The 18,455-nt window shown below is 42.6% G+C and overlaps 1 protein-coding gene across 7 annotated transcripts in view; it reads left to right on the top strand.

Moving 5' to 3' along the window:
- Positions 1–18,455, top strand: part of IQCB1 (IQ motif containing B1) — a 242,569-nt gene that overhangs the window by 116,437 nt on the left and 107,677 nt on the right. For all 7 annotated transcript variants that reach the window (XM_085647522.1, XM_085647521.1, XM_085647524.1 and 4 more), the window contains 2 exons: positions 8,893–9,065; positions 12,335–12,444. In XM_085647522.1, the coding sequence (XP_085503648.1) occupies positions 8,893–9,065; positions 12,335–12,444 (283 nt within the window). The remainder of the gene's footprint in view (positions 1–8,892; positions 9,066–12,334; positions 12,445–18,455) is intronic.

Raw genomic sequence — 18,455 nt, 5'->3', positions numbered from 1 at the left:
CACTGTTTGAAAAAAAAAAAATTCTTTAAAACAAATGTAAGCCCTGATAATATTTTCTGATTTAATCACGACTCAACTTGTTGCAACAAAGAGCGTCACTAATGCTGCATTTGTATATATATTTATTAAAAAATGTGAACAAAAAATTATGGCAGTCAACATTGGGATCAGTATACACATCTTTTAGAGTTTTTACAAATACTAAGCGAAGCGTTCTTAGAAAAGTCAAGCTCTTTCATTTGCTTTTTTTAAGGAAATGCACCATTTCAAGGAGGTTTTGCAATTTGAGGAGACAAACCAGTCAGTCTCAGGAAAGCAACATTCAGTCCGCATTGAAGAGTGTCAGTATATCATGTTGCCTCGCAAAGGTGATGTAGCATTAGGCACTCTTTGAATGTAGAAACAAAATGTGAAACCTAGAGTACCCACATTCCCAGGTCTGACTCTAACACGAATAACCCGTTTTACCCTGGTGGAGGTAAGTGCTGCGAAGCCAAAACATAGTCAGAAAAATAGCACACTACAGACTTCTATAACTAACATGAAACCTATTTGTGTATGTGCCGAATGCTCCAAAGTTCTAAAGAAAAAAGAACTGACGTCAGCTTAAAGAAAATTGTGTGCACAAAATCTGCATGAAGTCCCCATTGGTCTCTCTGCAAGTAGTATTGCAGTCAAGAGCCCTCCTCAGAAGTAGCTTCATATTTCTTTCCCCTGCTCCTTCAGACTGAGTGTGTTACTGTTATACCTTGGAAGCTAAATGTACAAGGTTGTTTTTTGGCCCTACAGAAATGTTGTTCTCCAAGTTCCATTTTTGATTTTTCTTCAAAGGTCTTGCATTTACACCTGAGGATCTTTATTAAGAGATCTTCATTAGTATTCACAAAACACAGATGAGTCGCACACTTCTGCGGGATCGCAGAACATTTCATGGAGAGAAAATCTGTCCAAATGATGCAAAATAAATGCCTATGTAAAAGAAATATTTGCACATAATGAATCTCAAAAAATAATAGGAAAAATAGAAAAACAATCTTTCTAAAATAAAAAAAATGAGAAGAGGGGGTCTCCTTTTAAAGGGGGCATGAGCTGGAATATTCCTTCTCCTACCAACACCCAACAGGACTGAGAACAAAAGAGCCTTTTAGTGCTATTAAGAGTTATTGATACTTAAGCCTCTGGACTCCATAAATTCATAGAATGAATTTAGAAGTTTCTGAAGACCAATTGCGGTCCTTGAAATAAGGACAGCATCGTCCGCATAGAGTAAGACTGGGATACCTTTTCTGCCTACATAGGGGTAGTCTGCACCTGTTCTCAACAAACAGTCCTCCAGCTCATTTATGTACAAATTGAAGAGAAATGGTGCTAAAATACATCCTTGGCGGACGCCCCTATTAATTCTGATGTCCCCTGTCACCTTCAGGTCTTGTGAGTAACGGACGTTGGCTCTTGTATCTGAGTGCAGATCGATCAGGACATAAACTAAGTTCTGATCAATGCCCATTTTTAACATAATGTCCCATAATTTACCTCTGTCCACACAATCAAATGCGGACGATAGGTCCATGAAGGCCATATGTATGGTTCCCTGGCGGGCTAGAGTGTATTTGCTTACAATTAAATACAGGTTCAGACACTGGGTTACTGTTGAGTGGCCAGGTCTGAAGCCGTATTGTATTGAAGATAGAATATTTTTCTCGTTTGCCCATGTTGTAAGTCTGTTCAAAATCACACCCCCTACCACTTTTGCTACGGAGTTAATTAAAGATATTGGCCTGTAGCATATCGGGCTACCGCGATCACCCTTTTTGAACACGGGGACGATAATTGATTGTCCCCAGGATTTTGGGCACCCAGAAATTACAGCTGCATTTATTACATTCGTAAGGATAGGAGCCCATAGCCGAATACAGGATTTAAAAAGATCCGGAGGGAGGCCATCCGGACCAGGTGCCTTATTACTAGTTAAGCCTTAAATTGCCTTTTCTACTTCGTTGACTGAGAAACAGGGAGGCTTCTCCACTGAGATTAAAAAGTCATGGTCTGAAAGTTGATCATGGCTTTTAAAAATTGCACTAAAATGGGACACCCAATCTGCCTCTGGGATGTTTGTGCCTATTGCAGTATCACTTGGGTTGTCAAACAAAGGTTTGTTGACAATCTCCCAAAATTTGCTGCTATTTCCCAGGACAGCTGGGTCAAGCAGGGACTCCCAAATACTGGCCTTAATTTCCTTTTTCCGCTTATCTAATGTTTTTTTATAAATGTAGCGGAGGATCCTGATTTCGCCTAGATCTCTAGGTTTGTTTTTTAGCGCCATCCTTAAATCTCTGCTTGCCACAGAGCATGCGTGATCAAACCATTTAGGGTGACTATCAACTTGCCCATTCACTGGAACTAATAACATAGAGCTTACTATTGACGCTACACCTTCAAAAGTGGCTAAAATTTGCTTTGGGGACATAGAAGTTGAGGCACAGGTCACTAATTCCTCACCACATAACTTATTAATATCATTGTAGAAGTTTTCTTGATCTACCCTATGCCATTTCAAGCGACGTTTACCATTTGTACATTGTAAAATTCCCCTATCTTTACATTGTTTACGTAATTCAAATATACCACCATTCAAATTAATAGAAATGGGGTTGTGATCACTGTAAATATTCATGTGGATGGTAAAGCAGGAGATCTGGTTAACAAGGTCAACAGATAATAATATATGGTCAATAAAAGACCCGTAACGTGACCCTTTGAACGTCGGAACATCAAAAACTTTGGATTCTGGAACCAAAGACATGGCTACAAACATGTTATTTTCATTGAGTAGATCATTAAGAAGAGAGCCACGTTTAGTATGATCAAAGTGAAAACCATCCATGCTGTTACACCCGAGGGATCCCATTGGGGTATCTCGAGGGTTACCGCATGGATGTACATTAAAGTCACCTACAATCAATACTTTACAAGGTAATATGTCTGTTCCCTCTTTCAACATTTCATTCAACAACAATATGTTACATTCCCCTTGACTAAATGTAGCGTTATAAAAATTGACTAAAGTCAAAGCATTTTTGCCTCTCTTCAGTATAAGCACTTGAAGGTTACTATTTACATATTGGTGATTAGTTATATCACAAGACAGGGCCAAGTTTATAAAAATGGCCAGGCCCCCTTTTGCTCTGCCACTAGTAGAGGGGGATGCTGGCCTAAGGAAGCTTTGATACCCTTCGATGAAGGCAGTGTTTTCTTCTAGCCATGTTTCTTGGAGACATATAATCGCATATTTTTTAACAAATGCCAGCCAGGCAGGGTCGCATATCTTGTCTGCCAAGCCTGCAATGTTCCAGGAAACTAAACTCATTTTACAAGCATCATCATTCTCTGTGTTCATGGGAGCCTCGGTACTAGTAAATTCTGATAACTGGTTTTGTTGTTCATTGACAGTAAATCCCGAAGTTTCTACTGCAGAAGATTTTGGTTCTACATTAGATAGGTCAACATTAAGTGCGTCAGGCTGGTGATGTAATATGGTACGATACTCACAATCAAAGGATACAGGCCTGGGTAACAAACAATCTATATCTGGTTCTACAAGATTATTGCTGTCTGGTTCTTTATTTGGATGAAAAATGGTAGCATCGCGGTTAAAATCACTTAATGGGGAATCAGCAAGCGTAGGCATTGCTGCTACAGCATACAGTCAATCAACCCCCTCTAGACCATTTTGCTCGTAAAAAACATCAAACCTATTTGAGGTTGGTACATTGTAATAGGTAGGTGTCAATATCAATTGGGAGAAATCAGTCATTCTGCCCTTGACCACCGGGACTCCCCGCTTTACCCCGGACTGCCCGCTGAAATGGGCGACTGGGCCGGTGCGATACCTGGGGATCTGGGTGAGCACAGATATGCAGCAGATCTGGACAGAAAACTATGGGCGGGTGACCGGCTGGGTGGAGGAGAGGGTTGGTCGCTGGAAGCATCTGCCCCTTTCGCTGGCTGGCAGGATTGCTGTGGCTAAAATGGTGATCCTGCCTAAACTCCTCTACTTATTTGTGAATATCCCGCTGCCCCTGACCGCACACTTCCTGCGACGACTGCGCTCATTGATGGTGGAGCTGGCCTGGGGGGGTAAGCAGCCGAGGGTGTCCTGGGAGAACCTCACTCTCCCACAGAGACAGGGTGGCCTGGCTGCGCCGGACTTCTCCTTATATGCATACTGTGCACAGGCACAGTTCTTGCACTACTGGGCACACCCCACACCGTTTCAACCGCACGTGGCGATCGAGACCGACAGGGCGGCACCGCTGCCGCTGACTGTTGCCCTATATGCGCCGCACGTCCGAAGGTGCACAGAAATCGACCCGGTACACGCGCTCAGGTGGGCCTGGAATGGTTTGAGATGCAGGGCCGGATTAGATATGCTTTATACCCGCTCGGTGCCCCTGCGCGGGAACCTGATGTGGCCGTCGCTGCGGGCTATGCGAACCGGGAGGCGGGCCGCGGAGCTGGGCCTCCACACTGGAGGCGATCTATTTCCGGGTGACACCTTCCTAACGCTGGAGCAGATGAGTGGATCGGAGGCACCGACGATACTAGACACGCTTCTATATTACCAGCTCCGCCATTCAAGCCGGAGGCTGTTCCCCACTTTCCCGGCGCCACCGCCGGATCTGCTTGCTTTGGAGAATGTGTTGTCTGTGGATTCTGGCCGCAAGCTGGTCTCCAGATTGTATGTGCGAATGCAGGCTAACCACCCCGTGATGCTTCCGGCGGCGCGGGGCATGTGGACGGCGGAATTGGGAGCGGAAATTTCTGATATACACTGGGATCTGTGCTGTAGGCAGCTTGAGCTTCTATCCCCTAACTACAGGCTGCGCCTGATCCACTTCAAGTACATACACATGCTTTACCGCACACCAAGTGTGGACAAGGGTGCTGGAGATAATATGTACTATCACGGGCCTACTGATCCCCTGCACACCCCAGGTTGCATTGCTGGGGATTTTGCACATGATTGAGCCCAAACACCGTAAACTGCCAGCAATGCTATTATTATTGGCTAAGAGACAGGTTGCTATGCATTGGGGGGAGGGCACGTCACCTAGCATTAAGGTATGGGTTCAAAGCGTTGTTTACTGCCAAACCCAGTTAGCCCTGTACTGGGAGCTTATGCCGATGCGGTCCAGGCCCAGGGACATCTGGGAGCCCTTCGTACACTGGCTGTAGCAAACCCCGCTACAAATGCTGTAACACGTTGCTCTCCCCTCGGATGGGAGGGGAACGTTAATATTTGCTGCTACTCGTGGGGCGGGTTGGTGGCTGTTGAGGCGGGATACCCGGATGGGCAGATGTGGCGGATTGCCGGTTGGTTGAAGAGTAGATTGCCATGTAATACTGACTTGATGTCCTTTACATTCCGTACCCTGTGCCGTGTTGGGAGGGGAGCTTGTCGTCACTGTCTGCGATGCGCACATAGCAGTGTGAAGCAATGTTTTAAGTTTGTTATTGAAAATGTCAATAAAAATAATAAAAAAAAAAAAAATAATAATAATTCATTTCTTCGGTTCTGTACATTGGATGTTTGTAATTTTGGTGTCTTATTTGTTCATAAAAATATAATTTTATCAATTGGAGTTTTACTTTTATTCTGTGTTGTGTCGTACTTATTTCATGTATTGGTTTTTTAAATGCTTTAAACACCTGTCTCCTAAGTTATGCCTGCCTGCTCATTGCCAGCTACCAGGAGTTGAGCGAGAATACTTTATTGAGACCTTGACTGACCATTTTATTGTGTTTGTGGCCTTATTATTAGTGGTAAGTTACTACTTATCAATACTAATGAATCACTTTCCGAAAGGGGTTTAGGGAAGGGCGAACTAATTCAAAACACACACCTACAAAAGCATAAGACCATTTCAATTCACAAAATACACATTACTACAGTCCTAATAGTGTCAAAATAGGCTTAAATATGCTCCATTTTAGCGTTGGAGTAAGTAAAGCACTACACAAGGGTAACCTCTAGTACAGCAGTACATTCAGAGAAAAAACAATGGAGGCAAAGAATTAATCGAAAATGTATGAATGTTATATTAGTCTAAATTTAAAGTTCTATAAATTTAAATTTTTAGTGTTAAATTGTGTAGTTATTGTTTTTTTAAAAATGAATAACCTTAGTTTTAAAATATTAAACATAACTTTTTTTATGAAGTGTTAAAAAAAAATCATTCATTGTTAACTGTTAAACAAGTTTTCTGCAAATTAAACCAAAATATGTTAGCGAAGTAGATAATATTTTTAAATTAATTTAAAAAAAATATTTGTAATTAAAGTGAATATATTTAAATGACTTTACAATTTAATGCAGATCTAATTTGTGGAAGTAATCTTGTAAATATTTTATTTTATTAGTTTGAGGTTCATATTCATTGCTTTACATTATTTTACATATATATATTACCATTACATTTTTTTAATTATTTTTTCAAATAAACGTCATTAACATTTTAATCAGAAATTCTGTCGTAGTAGAAACTAAACCCCCCTCCCCTCCTTAGATGGGGTAGAGACATTTAAGTTCCCCAAGGTGTAAGTCAGCACTTCGAAAATGTGAAAAGCAAAAGGTGGAGAGTTATATCTTGGTGTAGGAGTAGATCTACATGTCAGTAGACCTCTACATGTAAATTTACCTTTGTGAATTGAGCCCTTCGTGCCTAATCTAAATAGAATAAGTGATGTGGGGTCACTGTCAGTGAGCTATGGAAGTGTCACCTTGCTGCCCCAACAGAATGAAATGGGGCATTTTAAAGCAAAGACTTCTTCAGCCCCAAAGCCTGTATATCTGTGAAATACAGGAGGGACATCTGCTGATATCTGCCTCATAAACCTAATTGAAGTTGGATCAGTGTGGTGTTTGAGATACTACACGACTTTAAGCATTCTTCCCAAATTACTTCAGATAATGTGGCAGATGTATTATAAAGTGGAAAACACTATTTGTGAGGTGTGGAAGCATATATTGAAGATACATGTACACATTTTCTTTTTTTTTTGTTTAAAGTATTGTATAGCGCGAACAAGACCCCGAGAGGTATCAGAGCGCTTCACAGTAATAGGAGAGGAGAACACGATAAAAGGGAACATTGTAAGGCGGTAGTAGAGGATAACATAATAAGGTAATAAAAATGTACAAGGATGTGCACAATAATTACTTCGTACAATAAGGTAGACAATCCTGGATAATACAGTGCTTGAAGAAAACAGACGACCAATGGTTATTTACGGCAGGAACCTGTCCATTAGTGTTTTCACTTCATGTTTGAAAGCAGCTGTGTAAGGAATTCTGCGGGGTTTCAAGAGGAAGTGAGTTCCAGATCTTCGGTGCCGAACCTGAAAAGGCTAGAAGTCTTGTTCTCTTTTTGCCAAAAGACTGGGATTTCAGTAATAGAGCATTTGCACTTCTTGATGGTCTGCTCCCTCATCCCCCCGATAGTTCTAGTTTTCGAGCCAGGTAGCCAGGGGTTTTGAATTAGAAGGCTTTGTGTGTTAGACAGGCAATCTTTAGTTGAAATCTTGCTTCGTAGGGTAACCACTTTAGAGATCTTAGAGCTGGGGAGATGTGATCAGTTCTTTTTGTGTCAGCGATCAGTCTGGCAGCTGCATTCAATGAAGCCCTGAGCGGGGCCAAGGTATGTTTGGGGAGGCCACATAACGTTGCGCTACCATAGTCTAGTCTTGGCAGGACAAGCGCTTGAACTACCATCTTGAGGTCCTCTTGAGGGAGGAGTGGTTTTAGATTTCTAAGAAGCCTCATTTGGTAGTTGGCGCCCTTGCACATCATACTAATGTTTTTCTTCATGTTCAGGTGTGATTCTAGGGTTATTCTGAGAGATTTAGCTGAATCGATGATAATAGGGGAGCAGTTGAGATAGTGAAGTGCTTCATCCAGAGGTCAATCTTGGGGGTGTGTTTAGGAGGGGAAATGAGAAGGAATTCAGTTTTGGCAGTGTTGAGCAGGAGATGGTTCCCAGTTAGCCAGTTTTGGGTAATCCTCAGGGAGGAGTTGAATGAGATGAGGTCTTCAGAAGAGTTGATTTTCAGGTAAAGTTGCGTATCATCCACATGCTGTACAGCTATACAGCATGAATCTGACATCCAGGGTCAGAAATCATTTAAACATTGCACAAGTGTCTCTGATCCATGTGGCTCCTTAACTCTTTACACATCTGTTTTCGGGACCCCTGGGTACAGAACAGATGCATGATTCACTACATGTTTTCTGTGACATTATCTTGAGTGTCAAAGTGCACCTTGCAGCTATTTCTGAGCAGGTATCCTGATTACATTAGCAAAAATACTACCAAACTATTCAAAAGTAAAAATAAATAAATACATAAAAGCCCCTAAAAACATGTGAGCTGATTTACCATGTACTGCCTACAAGTAATCAAACTATTTATTTTAACAATTTAGAGATGGAGATCTAGAAACAAAAATCATTCTCGGGTACCTGCACAATCCAAATTCATATTATGTATTCAATTCCGAAATGTTTCTGCCTCCTGAGCATTACAGTTGGCGACAATTCAGCCGTGGTGTTTTGTTTTCCTTTTGATCGGGTAGATGATTGACCATGTTCTGACAAGTTCAGGGATCATTTATCTTGAAATATCTCTTTATTGTTGCAAATTCAGTGTGCAATAATGGGTGAGGCACAAATATTAGTTTATTTTGCCACATTTCATTTGTGATTACATTCATGGTCACAGTTTGTTGTACATTTTGAATAGCAGCACACATCACAAAGTCTCCAGAAAATTCTAGTGTTCTTTCATTACTTTGGTAATAATGAATACCCTTTGTCTTTTACTTCTTTTCTATTAGTTCTGTGTTGCATCACATGGACGAGCAAATCATTCAAGCAATATTGGATGAGCTTATTTATAAGTTATCTTCCAGCACCAACCCTGTGACAGGAAGTGCTGCAACAAAAGCCTTGCTGCTCATAGCAGAGTCTCATCAGCCAATTGTGCTAGTACTGGACGTGCGCTATAAAGGTATGTTTGTCTTCACAGAACACAGCAGACAACCTAATATGCCGCCAGTAACTTTGGTAACATATGCATATGCAAAACAATAGTTCACGCCAGACTCATTTGTGATTAAACTACAGGATAGACAGTAACTCAATTACTAATTCAATGTAGTCATATTCTTTGTTAGAACAATTGCCTGGCCTTAGTCTTTTCAAATGCAAATGTAATAAACAGTAGCCACACAAAATGAGCACTAAGACAAAAACATAAAGAGTCAAAGAAGTGCTTAATGTCCCCAGTTATCACTCAAAGAAAAATGTAAAGTACAGCTTCAAAGGTGTATATACAATATAACAAACAATTATGGTCCACAGGGTAAAGCTGGATAAGACAAGTACTATATTTTTTTGTCTCTATGCTTATTATTTTTTGCTAATAACCACTGTTTATTGAAATTGCATTCAAATATAATAGGAGAATGCATGGTGTTTGTCCTGCTCAATAACCTGCTTGTTGGACCACATATCTCAGTGATCCGTGCGGCATACGTGAAGCGCCTTTTAGCTGCTTTCCCTATGACCCTGATCTGATAGAGACTTCTAGCTGCAGATTCCTTACCTTTGAATTACCCAGACTTCAGGCTCGATCTGCAAACATTTACATGCGCCATACCCCTGCGTACCGTCGGGAGCTTCTGTTCAGCTTCGCATGACGCTGTCAGTGTCTTTAGTGTCGGTTATGAAATAGCAGTCACCTATATACGCGCCACTCAAGCGCGCAGACGCCAGTTCTTTTCTACAGGGGCCATAAATGCCTTTGTTCCTGACAGTTCATTACTTGACAACATTCGTCATGCTTGGATGACAGTCGGACTCTTCATAATTCCTGTTCTTACAGGCAGCCCTTAGTTGGCGTTTTTCCTGATGCACTATCATCACGTGCTGGAGTGGGAGTGTCTTCATTCCAGGGGCCGTTTGAGGTGTAAGAAGTCGTCTTTCCCGCTGGCTTCCCACAGGCACCCTCCTGGTTGGTGCTCATTGTGGGAAATGCTGGGTATTGATCATACGACCAGCTTCTTGGAAATACAGCCGAGTCCCGTCGCAGACCTATGCGACGCACGGTTAGAGCCGCGCACGTTGGTTTGGGTGCACTGCACTTCCTGCCTAGTCTTGTACCTCTGTTTTACCCGTGACTTTGCCTGATTGCTTGTTTTTTCTTGGCTGTGTATCTTTGTTTCCCTGACAAGACTTACAAGAGCACGCTCACAGACAGAGCTGTGCCTTGGGCTAACAGCCTTCTTATTTACGCGTGCATGCTTTTTTTAGGTTGAGCCTAGAGGCCGCGCGCATGCGCTGCTTTGCGAGACCTGTTGTGGTTAAGTAGCGAATTGAAGCCCCGCCTACTCTTCGCCCATATTTGCCATTGGCTTGTTTCATTGTCCGTCCTAAATGCTGGATTCTGATTTGTAAATAGGCTTGTTAGTCCATCCTTAGTACCGCCTCCTCCTCATTTGTCACCTCCCATGGCGACTGGCCCCTTTTCTTTGGTTGTTACACTGTACATGTAATCTAGACTGTGAGCACTATTTTCATTAATGAGGTTCTCCTACTGCAGGCACGACATGCTTTGGTGCTTTCTTTATTACCCTCCCTCCTGTTGTCCGTGCCTTCGAAACATCTCCCGCCCTACCTCACATTGTTCGTGCATTCTTCCCCGCCCTCCCGTTGTGCGTGCCTTCTCCCCCCCGCCCTCCCTCCCGTTGTCCGTGATGCCTACTATTTGCAATGCTATAGGTCTTGTGTAAATGCAAGACCTATGGCATTGCAAAGGCTTGTCATTACTATGTGACACATCCATTAATCCTCTTGATTTTCTACTCGTCTGGAGAGAGGTTATCTCTGAACTGCTTATCTTGACCCTCGTATTTCCAGGCTGACTGCTTTGTGACCTTTACCAATACGTGGGTGTTCTTGCCCAGACCCACCCTTTGTAAATACGGAGCCCTTTCTTTTCTGATGTTTGATGCAGGAATAAAGTATCCAACTCCTGTTGTCTGGAGTAGCAGCCCTTGTGCTGATGTGTGGTTGCATGTGTGAGTGTTAGAGGTGGGAGGAATATGGTATAAGGGAAGCTCATGGTATGAAGAGTGTATTATAATTGCCTTGTGTTCCCTTCCTTTACCTGCAGGTTACACACACCAAGTGGCCTTTTATACATGCTGGTTAACCATTTCCCCGTTGACAACTCAGCTGGACAGGCTGCCCTGTTATCTTGGTTGTTTTATCCACTCTTCCTTCCTCTTGGGTGGGTAGTTCTTATTTGTCCCTCAGGGGAGGGGAGAAGGGGAGTGGTCAGACTGTCTTTTTCCCCTGCTGACTGGATTACTCAGGTTAGTGGTTACGAGCTGACAGTTAATATTCATGCCATAGAGTAATCACAAATAAGTCTGGTGTGAACTATTGATTTGCATTTGTGTAAAAAGGTATGTGTGGTCAGAGATGCCAAAGAGCAATGCTTTGTGATGAAAAGTGTTCTGTATGAACTGTGCATCAGCATAACTGGGGTCTATAGATGCACGTAGTTTAATGTAAATAGTATTAAAATACAGAAGGGGGTTTATTGATGTGATTAAATATAAAAAAAATGAAAGATCAAGAAATGTAAATTTCTTATTATTTAAACATTCCTTTGGTTGCAGCATTTTGGAACTTAATGAGGAACCTTGAGGATGCAAATAGCCTGTCCATTGTTTGCCCTTATCTTCATTTCCGCAGAGTTTTTGTTATCTTTTAGTAGCACTGAGGGAGAAGAAATCTAATGTTAATAGGTGAACACTGTATGCCTACAGACATATTCACCTCCTTCATATCCTCCTTTACCTTCTCTGACACCAGCCTAGTTAGATGACACTGTTTGATTCGGGCTCAAGTATGCAGGTCTAAGCTGAGGAGGGGAAAAATTATGCATTCACTCCATTCCGAAGTCTCAAGGTGAGTGTCTGGGTGTAAGGAACATTGTGCTTTGTTTATTGATAATTGTTCCCATTTAAAACAACAGAGAAAACTCTTCTGAACTAGACTAGATAGATGAAAAGGGTATGTGACAGGTGATAGATTTGTACACCAATCAAATATTAGATTTACTATTATATTTAAAGCTATTTACCTTAAAACAAAATTGTCCACCCCCTCTGACTGAATAATACCAAACCCCGCTTCAACATGTACTTCCTTCCATGTGAAACGGGTGTGCGAAGAGAGCCGCAGTCATATTTTACTTTCTATTTCCAGGACTGCGAACACTTCTCAGTAGACAGTGGACTGGAAAAGGCTTTGGTCGAGAACTTGGGAGACTTTTGGATATATTACGCTATGGATCCTACCAGCAAGCTGAAATGCAGGTACCAAGTACAAAGGGAGCAAATAGCTGAACTTTTAGTTCTTTTTGATAATGCCTTTTGTATGTTTTTAAAACATAAAATTATTGAAAACCGGCATGGTATCTGACATCTTTGTTTAAATATTTTTATTTAAATATTATAGTTATTTAGAGGCATTGAAATCATTGTTTAAAGACCAGATTATGTCCTTACGTTCTTAAACTTTCCAAACTACCACTACGACCATGTTTTGCATTGAAGGATCCAAATATATATAAACATGTAACCCTTTATCTGAAATGGAGGACATGGGGCAGGAAATTGTTCCCTGCATCCTAGAGTGGCGAACATGCAGTTAAAGATCCCTTCGAGAAGATGGATTGCACCACATGCAGCCCCTAGTTTTGTTTACTTGCTCGACAACCCTGTTTTTTTGGAACTCTGCTGTGAGTGAGTCTCAGTGAGTCTGTAAGCTCTGTCAAAATGGATTTTGAGTGCCAGCTCTCAGTGCTGCATTTTTAAAATAAGATCTATTGCTGCACATCTGGGGTAAGAGCGTCTCAATCGATTACACATGCCAGCATGCATGCAACTTCTGAGAAAGTTCGACTTCTTTTGAATTTTTAATGGGAAGTGACACCTCCTGTGGATCTCCTAAACGGCATTTGAGATTATCTCTTCAAATATGTGTATGGGATTTCTTTCTACTGGTGAATGTTGATGAAGAGATGACCTGACTACTGAATTCATCTTAGTTATATTATTTGAGTTCCAAATAATTCAGCCGTGGCTCCATGCTATAGAAGCTTCCCTGTTTCCTTCTGTAAACGACCAAGACGGCTTTTGATGTGATTGCAATTCGAGTTTTGAGTTTAATATTGCATGATCATTGCCTTGGACAAACTCAGATCTAAAGGAAGAGAATTTCTTTAATAAATCATAACTGTTTATAATGTAGTCTATAATGAAGGAGCCAGTGACCCTGTTTCTGGTATGAGCGGCCTGGAAGTCCCCTTCAGTTCTTCCATTTAGGATCACACCATTTATTCCATGCAGGGATTTCAGTAGCATTTTTCCGCATTTGTCTGCCTTAGCTTTAGGTGGAAAGATGGGGCCGGGAATGGACTAGGCTTCTTCTGAATTTTTGTTTTTATTGGCGTTTATTGAGCGTTTGAGAATTGTTTAATAGAAATAAAGAGTCTGCAGAATAAGCACTCACTTTTAGTAGTTTAATTTGGATGCATTGCACATTGTTGCTAGGAAGATGTAATATTTCAGAGTCCCACTGCATCTCAACTGTGAGCAGAACAAAAAGGCTACCTTTGGCATGGCCCTTCCTAACTCTTGTAGCATGACTCTTGTAGCAGGAACATTAATAACGTAGTAATTGACCCAGTCAAATGTAACTACAGACCAGGTTTCTTGGAGACAGATGATTGCTGGACAGTAGCGCATCAGGCTATTCAGCTTATATGTTTCCAGGTTGGCCAAATTCCAGAAGATGATCTCCAGGTTATAGCTAAAACGGAAGCTTAGAGTTACTGTTCAATTTATTTTGATTTAGATTTCTTGAGAACTAAGACAAGGAGACTTAATTTTTTGTATTATCCATTTTGGTCAGACTAAAGTCTGCCTATCTGCCTACCTCATTGGTCAGTATGTACTGTGAGAGTGTCTATGGAACCACTATCACGCTCATGGCCATTTGAGTTGGACGGAATGGCCAGGAGAATGACTCCACTATCTGACGCATGCCTTGAGGACAGTGAGACAGGAGACTTTTGGGACCCAATTATGAGTTTGGTAGTGCGGGAGCGGACCGCCTGCTCCCGCACCGCCAAATCCTTGGTTGGGCCGCCTGCCAGATTATGAGTTTCCCTGTGTCTGGCAGGCTGTTTTTGGTGTTCCCATGGTGGTGCCTGTGAAAATGGGCATCGCAATGGGAACGCCAAAAACAGTTCCTGCACGGCATGGACTGTAAAGTCTATGCCATGCAGGGACTGTGGTGCATGCACACAGTGGGGCACATAGAAGAGAAATCGTTATGAAAACCGTGGCGGAGAGGAAACTCGTAATATGCTTGGCGGGTCCATGGCAGTCCTGCCAAGTATATTGCTGCCTCTACTCGGTCACTCCACCACCAAGGATTGGCAGTTCCCTGGCAGCGTCCATGCTGCAGTGGCTGTCCGACCGCCCTACGCGTAATGGGGCAGTCGGAGCGCCGGTGAGGGGGTGGCTGGACCGCCTCCGCCGTGCCTCCCGAGTCTATTAAAGATGTCAAGCTGGACACCATCAGGACCGTAGTACTTGGAAAATTAGAGTAGTCAGTCAAACCATCGAAGGATGGGAAAGTAGGCACATCATAAAATGATTTAAAATGATTGACTCAATCCACAGGCGAAATAGTGGACAATAAGGCAGGTTCCACTGCTGGCTCGTAAATAGGACGGTTGCCAATTTCCCAAAACTTTGAGCTATCTCTCAGACAACTAGCGGCCATAAATTGTTTCCAGGCTTCCTCTTTCAATTGCCTCTTGCGCTCCCCTAGAATGCTCTTGTATGAGGCACATCATTTAGAAACCCATTTGTTATCTCTCAGAACGGTCTTTACTGCCTCCAAAAGGACTTGGTACGCCCTGGAGCATTTAGCATCAAACCATTTGAAAGGTCTGATACTTTAACATTACTAGTACTTATTAACATGGGAGGTATATTATGAGTAATAACATTAAATGAATTTACAATACTGTTAGCAGCAAAAGTTATATTTAAAGATAAATCAATCTCAGTGCGACGTAACTTTAATAAATCTCTATGAAATACTTCTGGGAGTACGGTGCTCCATCTCAAATAAGGGATTGTGGTCACTTAATATATACTTTAGGTAATCTCGAGCTTGATTTATGCAAGGTTTTAAAAAAAGCCTTTAAGAGTCTGTTTAACTGGGATTTTCAGGCTGGGAGGGGCATTATAAAAGTTAACTACCTACAGGCTAGGAGAATGGGTAATTTCAACTGAACAGCTGCTAAATTAGGAGAACCGGTATGAATCGTACACACTGTACATACAAGGGTTAATAAAACCAAAGTAAGAAGTCCTCCCCTAACCCTCCCATGAGTGGAAGGAACGGTAGTAACAGGAAGAGAAAGAAAACCATTAAAAAAAAGTCAGCTATGTCCCATGTCTCTTGCAGACATGCAATGTTAAAATTGGCTAAAAAGTAGTGAAGGGCTAAATTATCCTTCTTGCTGGTGATACCAGCTATGTTCCATCTAAGGATTGAATTGGTTTAAAAAAACAACTTGTTGCCATTAGAGTCAGCCAAAGGTGGAGACAGTCGTCTGTCAGCGGGATTGGGCAGTCAATCTTTAACACCTAGAGAGCTTAATGGAGTGAAACGGTTAAAGGGGGAGACATTAACCTCTAGCAAAGGTGTTGTGATAGATACTAAAGGCCAGTGGAAATAGTTGTAGAAACTATAGACCCCCTTAAAACAGGAAGGAGAGGTTTAAAAAAATAACCCAGGTTGCGATCCCGCCGCGTCTGAGGCTGGTGCAGCTTAAAATACTGCACCGGGTGTATGTGACGGGGCCAAGGCTGGTCCACATGGGATTCTCGGAGGACGGCCTGTGCAGAAGGGGATGTGGTATGGTGGGTACTTTCCTGCACATCATTTGGGAATGTGGTGTCATTGTGGAGTTCTGGAGGAGAGTCCATGCAGTTATGGGGGAGGTGACGGGCACTGCGGTACAGCCGGAGGCGCGGTGTTGCCTCCTGAACGTCTGGGGGCCCACTGACCTCGATGAGGCGCAGACCCAATGGGTGACTCTGGGTAACATGGTAGCTAAAAGGGATATCGCGCGATTGTGGGGCTCCTCGGGACCCCCTACACTGACCGCGTGGAAGGAGAACATGGACTGGAGCATGTTTAGGGAGAAGACGGTCTACTGCTCTAGAGGTCGCCCCCGGAAGTGGCATGCCATCTGGGGGCGGTGGAACCAATACAGGGGGGGAATATGTCTTGCCCCGGATCTGGAACCTCCCGAGGAACAGCTTTCCCCCTGACCTACTTTCCAGCACAGTTTGGTTTTAGGAACCGTTTTGGGCCTCTGCTGTCCCCCTTCTTCCTCCGTACACAGTTTTGTAACTAGTAGATGAGTGGGGTCCGGCCTCCCCTGGGGGCTTTCGCCATGGGCTTTCAATGTCCTTGCCTTGCTGGGGTTTGTTGTGAGTTTTTTCTGTGTTTATTTAAAATTGGACCTTTGCATTACTCTTTGAACTGTATTGGGGACACATCACTGTATCTAACTCTCAATGCTGCCGAACCTTCGGGCTGTCGGCTGAATAGCTGTGTCCTGAATTTCGAAATAAAGGTTTTCAAAAAAAAAAAAAAAAAAATAACCCAAAGGAAACACAGAAATACCTGCTTTAGGCGCAGTGCTAGATGATAGCTGAGATAACAAATATGCTGCTAATTGTGGGTTATCAATGTTCACCAATGTCTTTGGTTGTGATCCAATCCAAGAAACTCTTCTGGCCATAATGATTTCCTTAAACAGAGGAACACTACAGCCCACTCTGTTATGCAGCCACTTTGTTTTTGTGCGGACCTTAATTTTCAACTGCATCTAACACAAGCACTGAGACATTTGCCAAAATAATGTAGGGTGTGGCTGATGGTAGAAGTTCTAAGTTGTAAGGTCCAACATGTACTAATGAGGGGTAAAGTATTAAAGTGTGTGTGGTCAACGGCAGTAAGGGATCCTGTAGCTGGATTCTGAGGAAGTAGACCTTCTATCCTCGCAGCAAGGGACATGCCTCTTGCCGGAATAGGACTGTGGGTAGTAGGGCAAGCAGACTGCAGAACCAGTGCTATACTGGAATCAGATGTGTCTTGAACGAGCGGAATCCCAGATTGAATTGAGGAAACACAGGCCCCCCCTTCACTCGGATATTTAAAATATTACAGTCGTTGAGGCGTAAGACCAGATGACCCCACCTCTCAGCTCCTTTATGTGACAACGCCTCAAGTTGATCCTCCAAGTTATTCATTGCTCCTTCAAGTTTAGCAAGTCTAAGCTCACAGGAAGAAAAAGTAGCTTCTTGGACAACAAATCCATACGTCGGTCTACTATAGTGTTGGAGAAATCAATTGGTATTGGACAGGACGAATGGTCGCAAAAAGAAGGCTAATTCACTGACTTGAATGAGGGCCCCTTAGTATGTCTTTTCTTCTTGGAATTCAGTGGCGAAGTGGGCCTAGTCCCGCCCAAGCTGATGCTTCCATCAGCGGAACTAGAGGCCCCCAAAATGTCCTCAGAAAATGGGGCCAAGGTACCCAAGGAAAATGAGGGGTTTACAACAAAAGATGTAGTGGCGCATACCTGTGCACCTGATAAAGTCATTAGGTCTGACTTTAATGACTGCACCCAATAATATTGTGTTCATCGGAAGTCTAGAGTATTGTGGTTCAGGTTTTACACTGATGCTACCTGTTAGAGGGTGTCACCATAGGCATTTCCATCTGCTGTTATATAGGGTACTTCGTAGTATTGATTAGTGTGTATGCTATAAAGTATTTTCCTTTTCATAAGAAATAACACTGACTGGTTGGTGATTTATTAAGTGTTATATGTTTTGTTTGGACAACTGTGTCACTAGCCCACATCACCTCCCTTTAGCAGGCCTTGGACTGCTCTGCCTCTCTACCCAGAGAGTCAAGTACTCCCCAGGGGTGTTTTGATCCACGGTCAAACTGTGACAAAATAAAGTGGCCCCCATTAGAGTACTAAGTAGCTAAAAAAGTGTCCTGTGTTTGCAAATATGGGCAATTTTGAAATTATAAAGATCGCTGTATCATTGTCATGCAAGATATGGGATACTGCATGGATTTGAGCTGGGTGCCGGCAATCAATGTTTTAATTCCAGAGAAATCAACAGTAAAATTATTCCAGCAGACTATAAAACCGGCCCACAAACAGCCCAAAAAAACGGTCCACACACTAACCTGTCAGTCCAGCTCTTCAGACACT

Source organism: Triturus cristatus, chromosome 3_2 (assembly GCF_964204655.1).
Source record: "Triturus cristatus chromosome 3_2, aTriCri1.1, whole genome shotgun sequence".
In the NCBI taxonomy this organism is placed as follows: Eukaryota; Metazoa; Chordata; class Amphibia; order Caudata; family Salamandridae; genus Triturus; species Triturus cristatus.
This window is presented reverse-complemented; position numbering and strand designations above follow the sequence as displayed.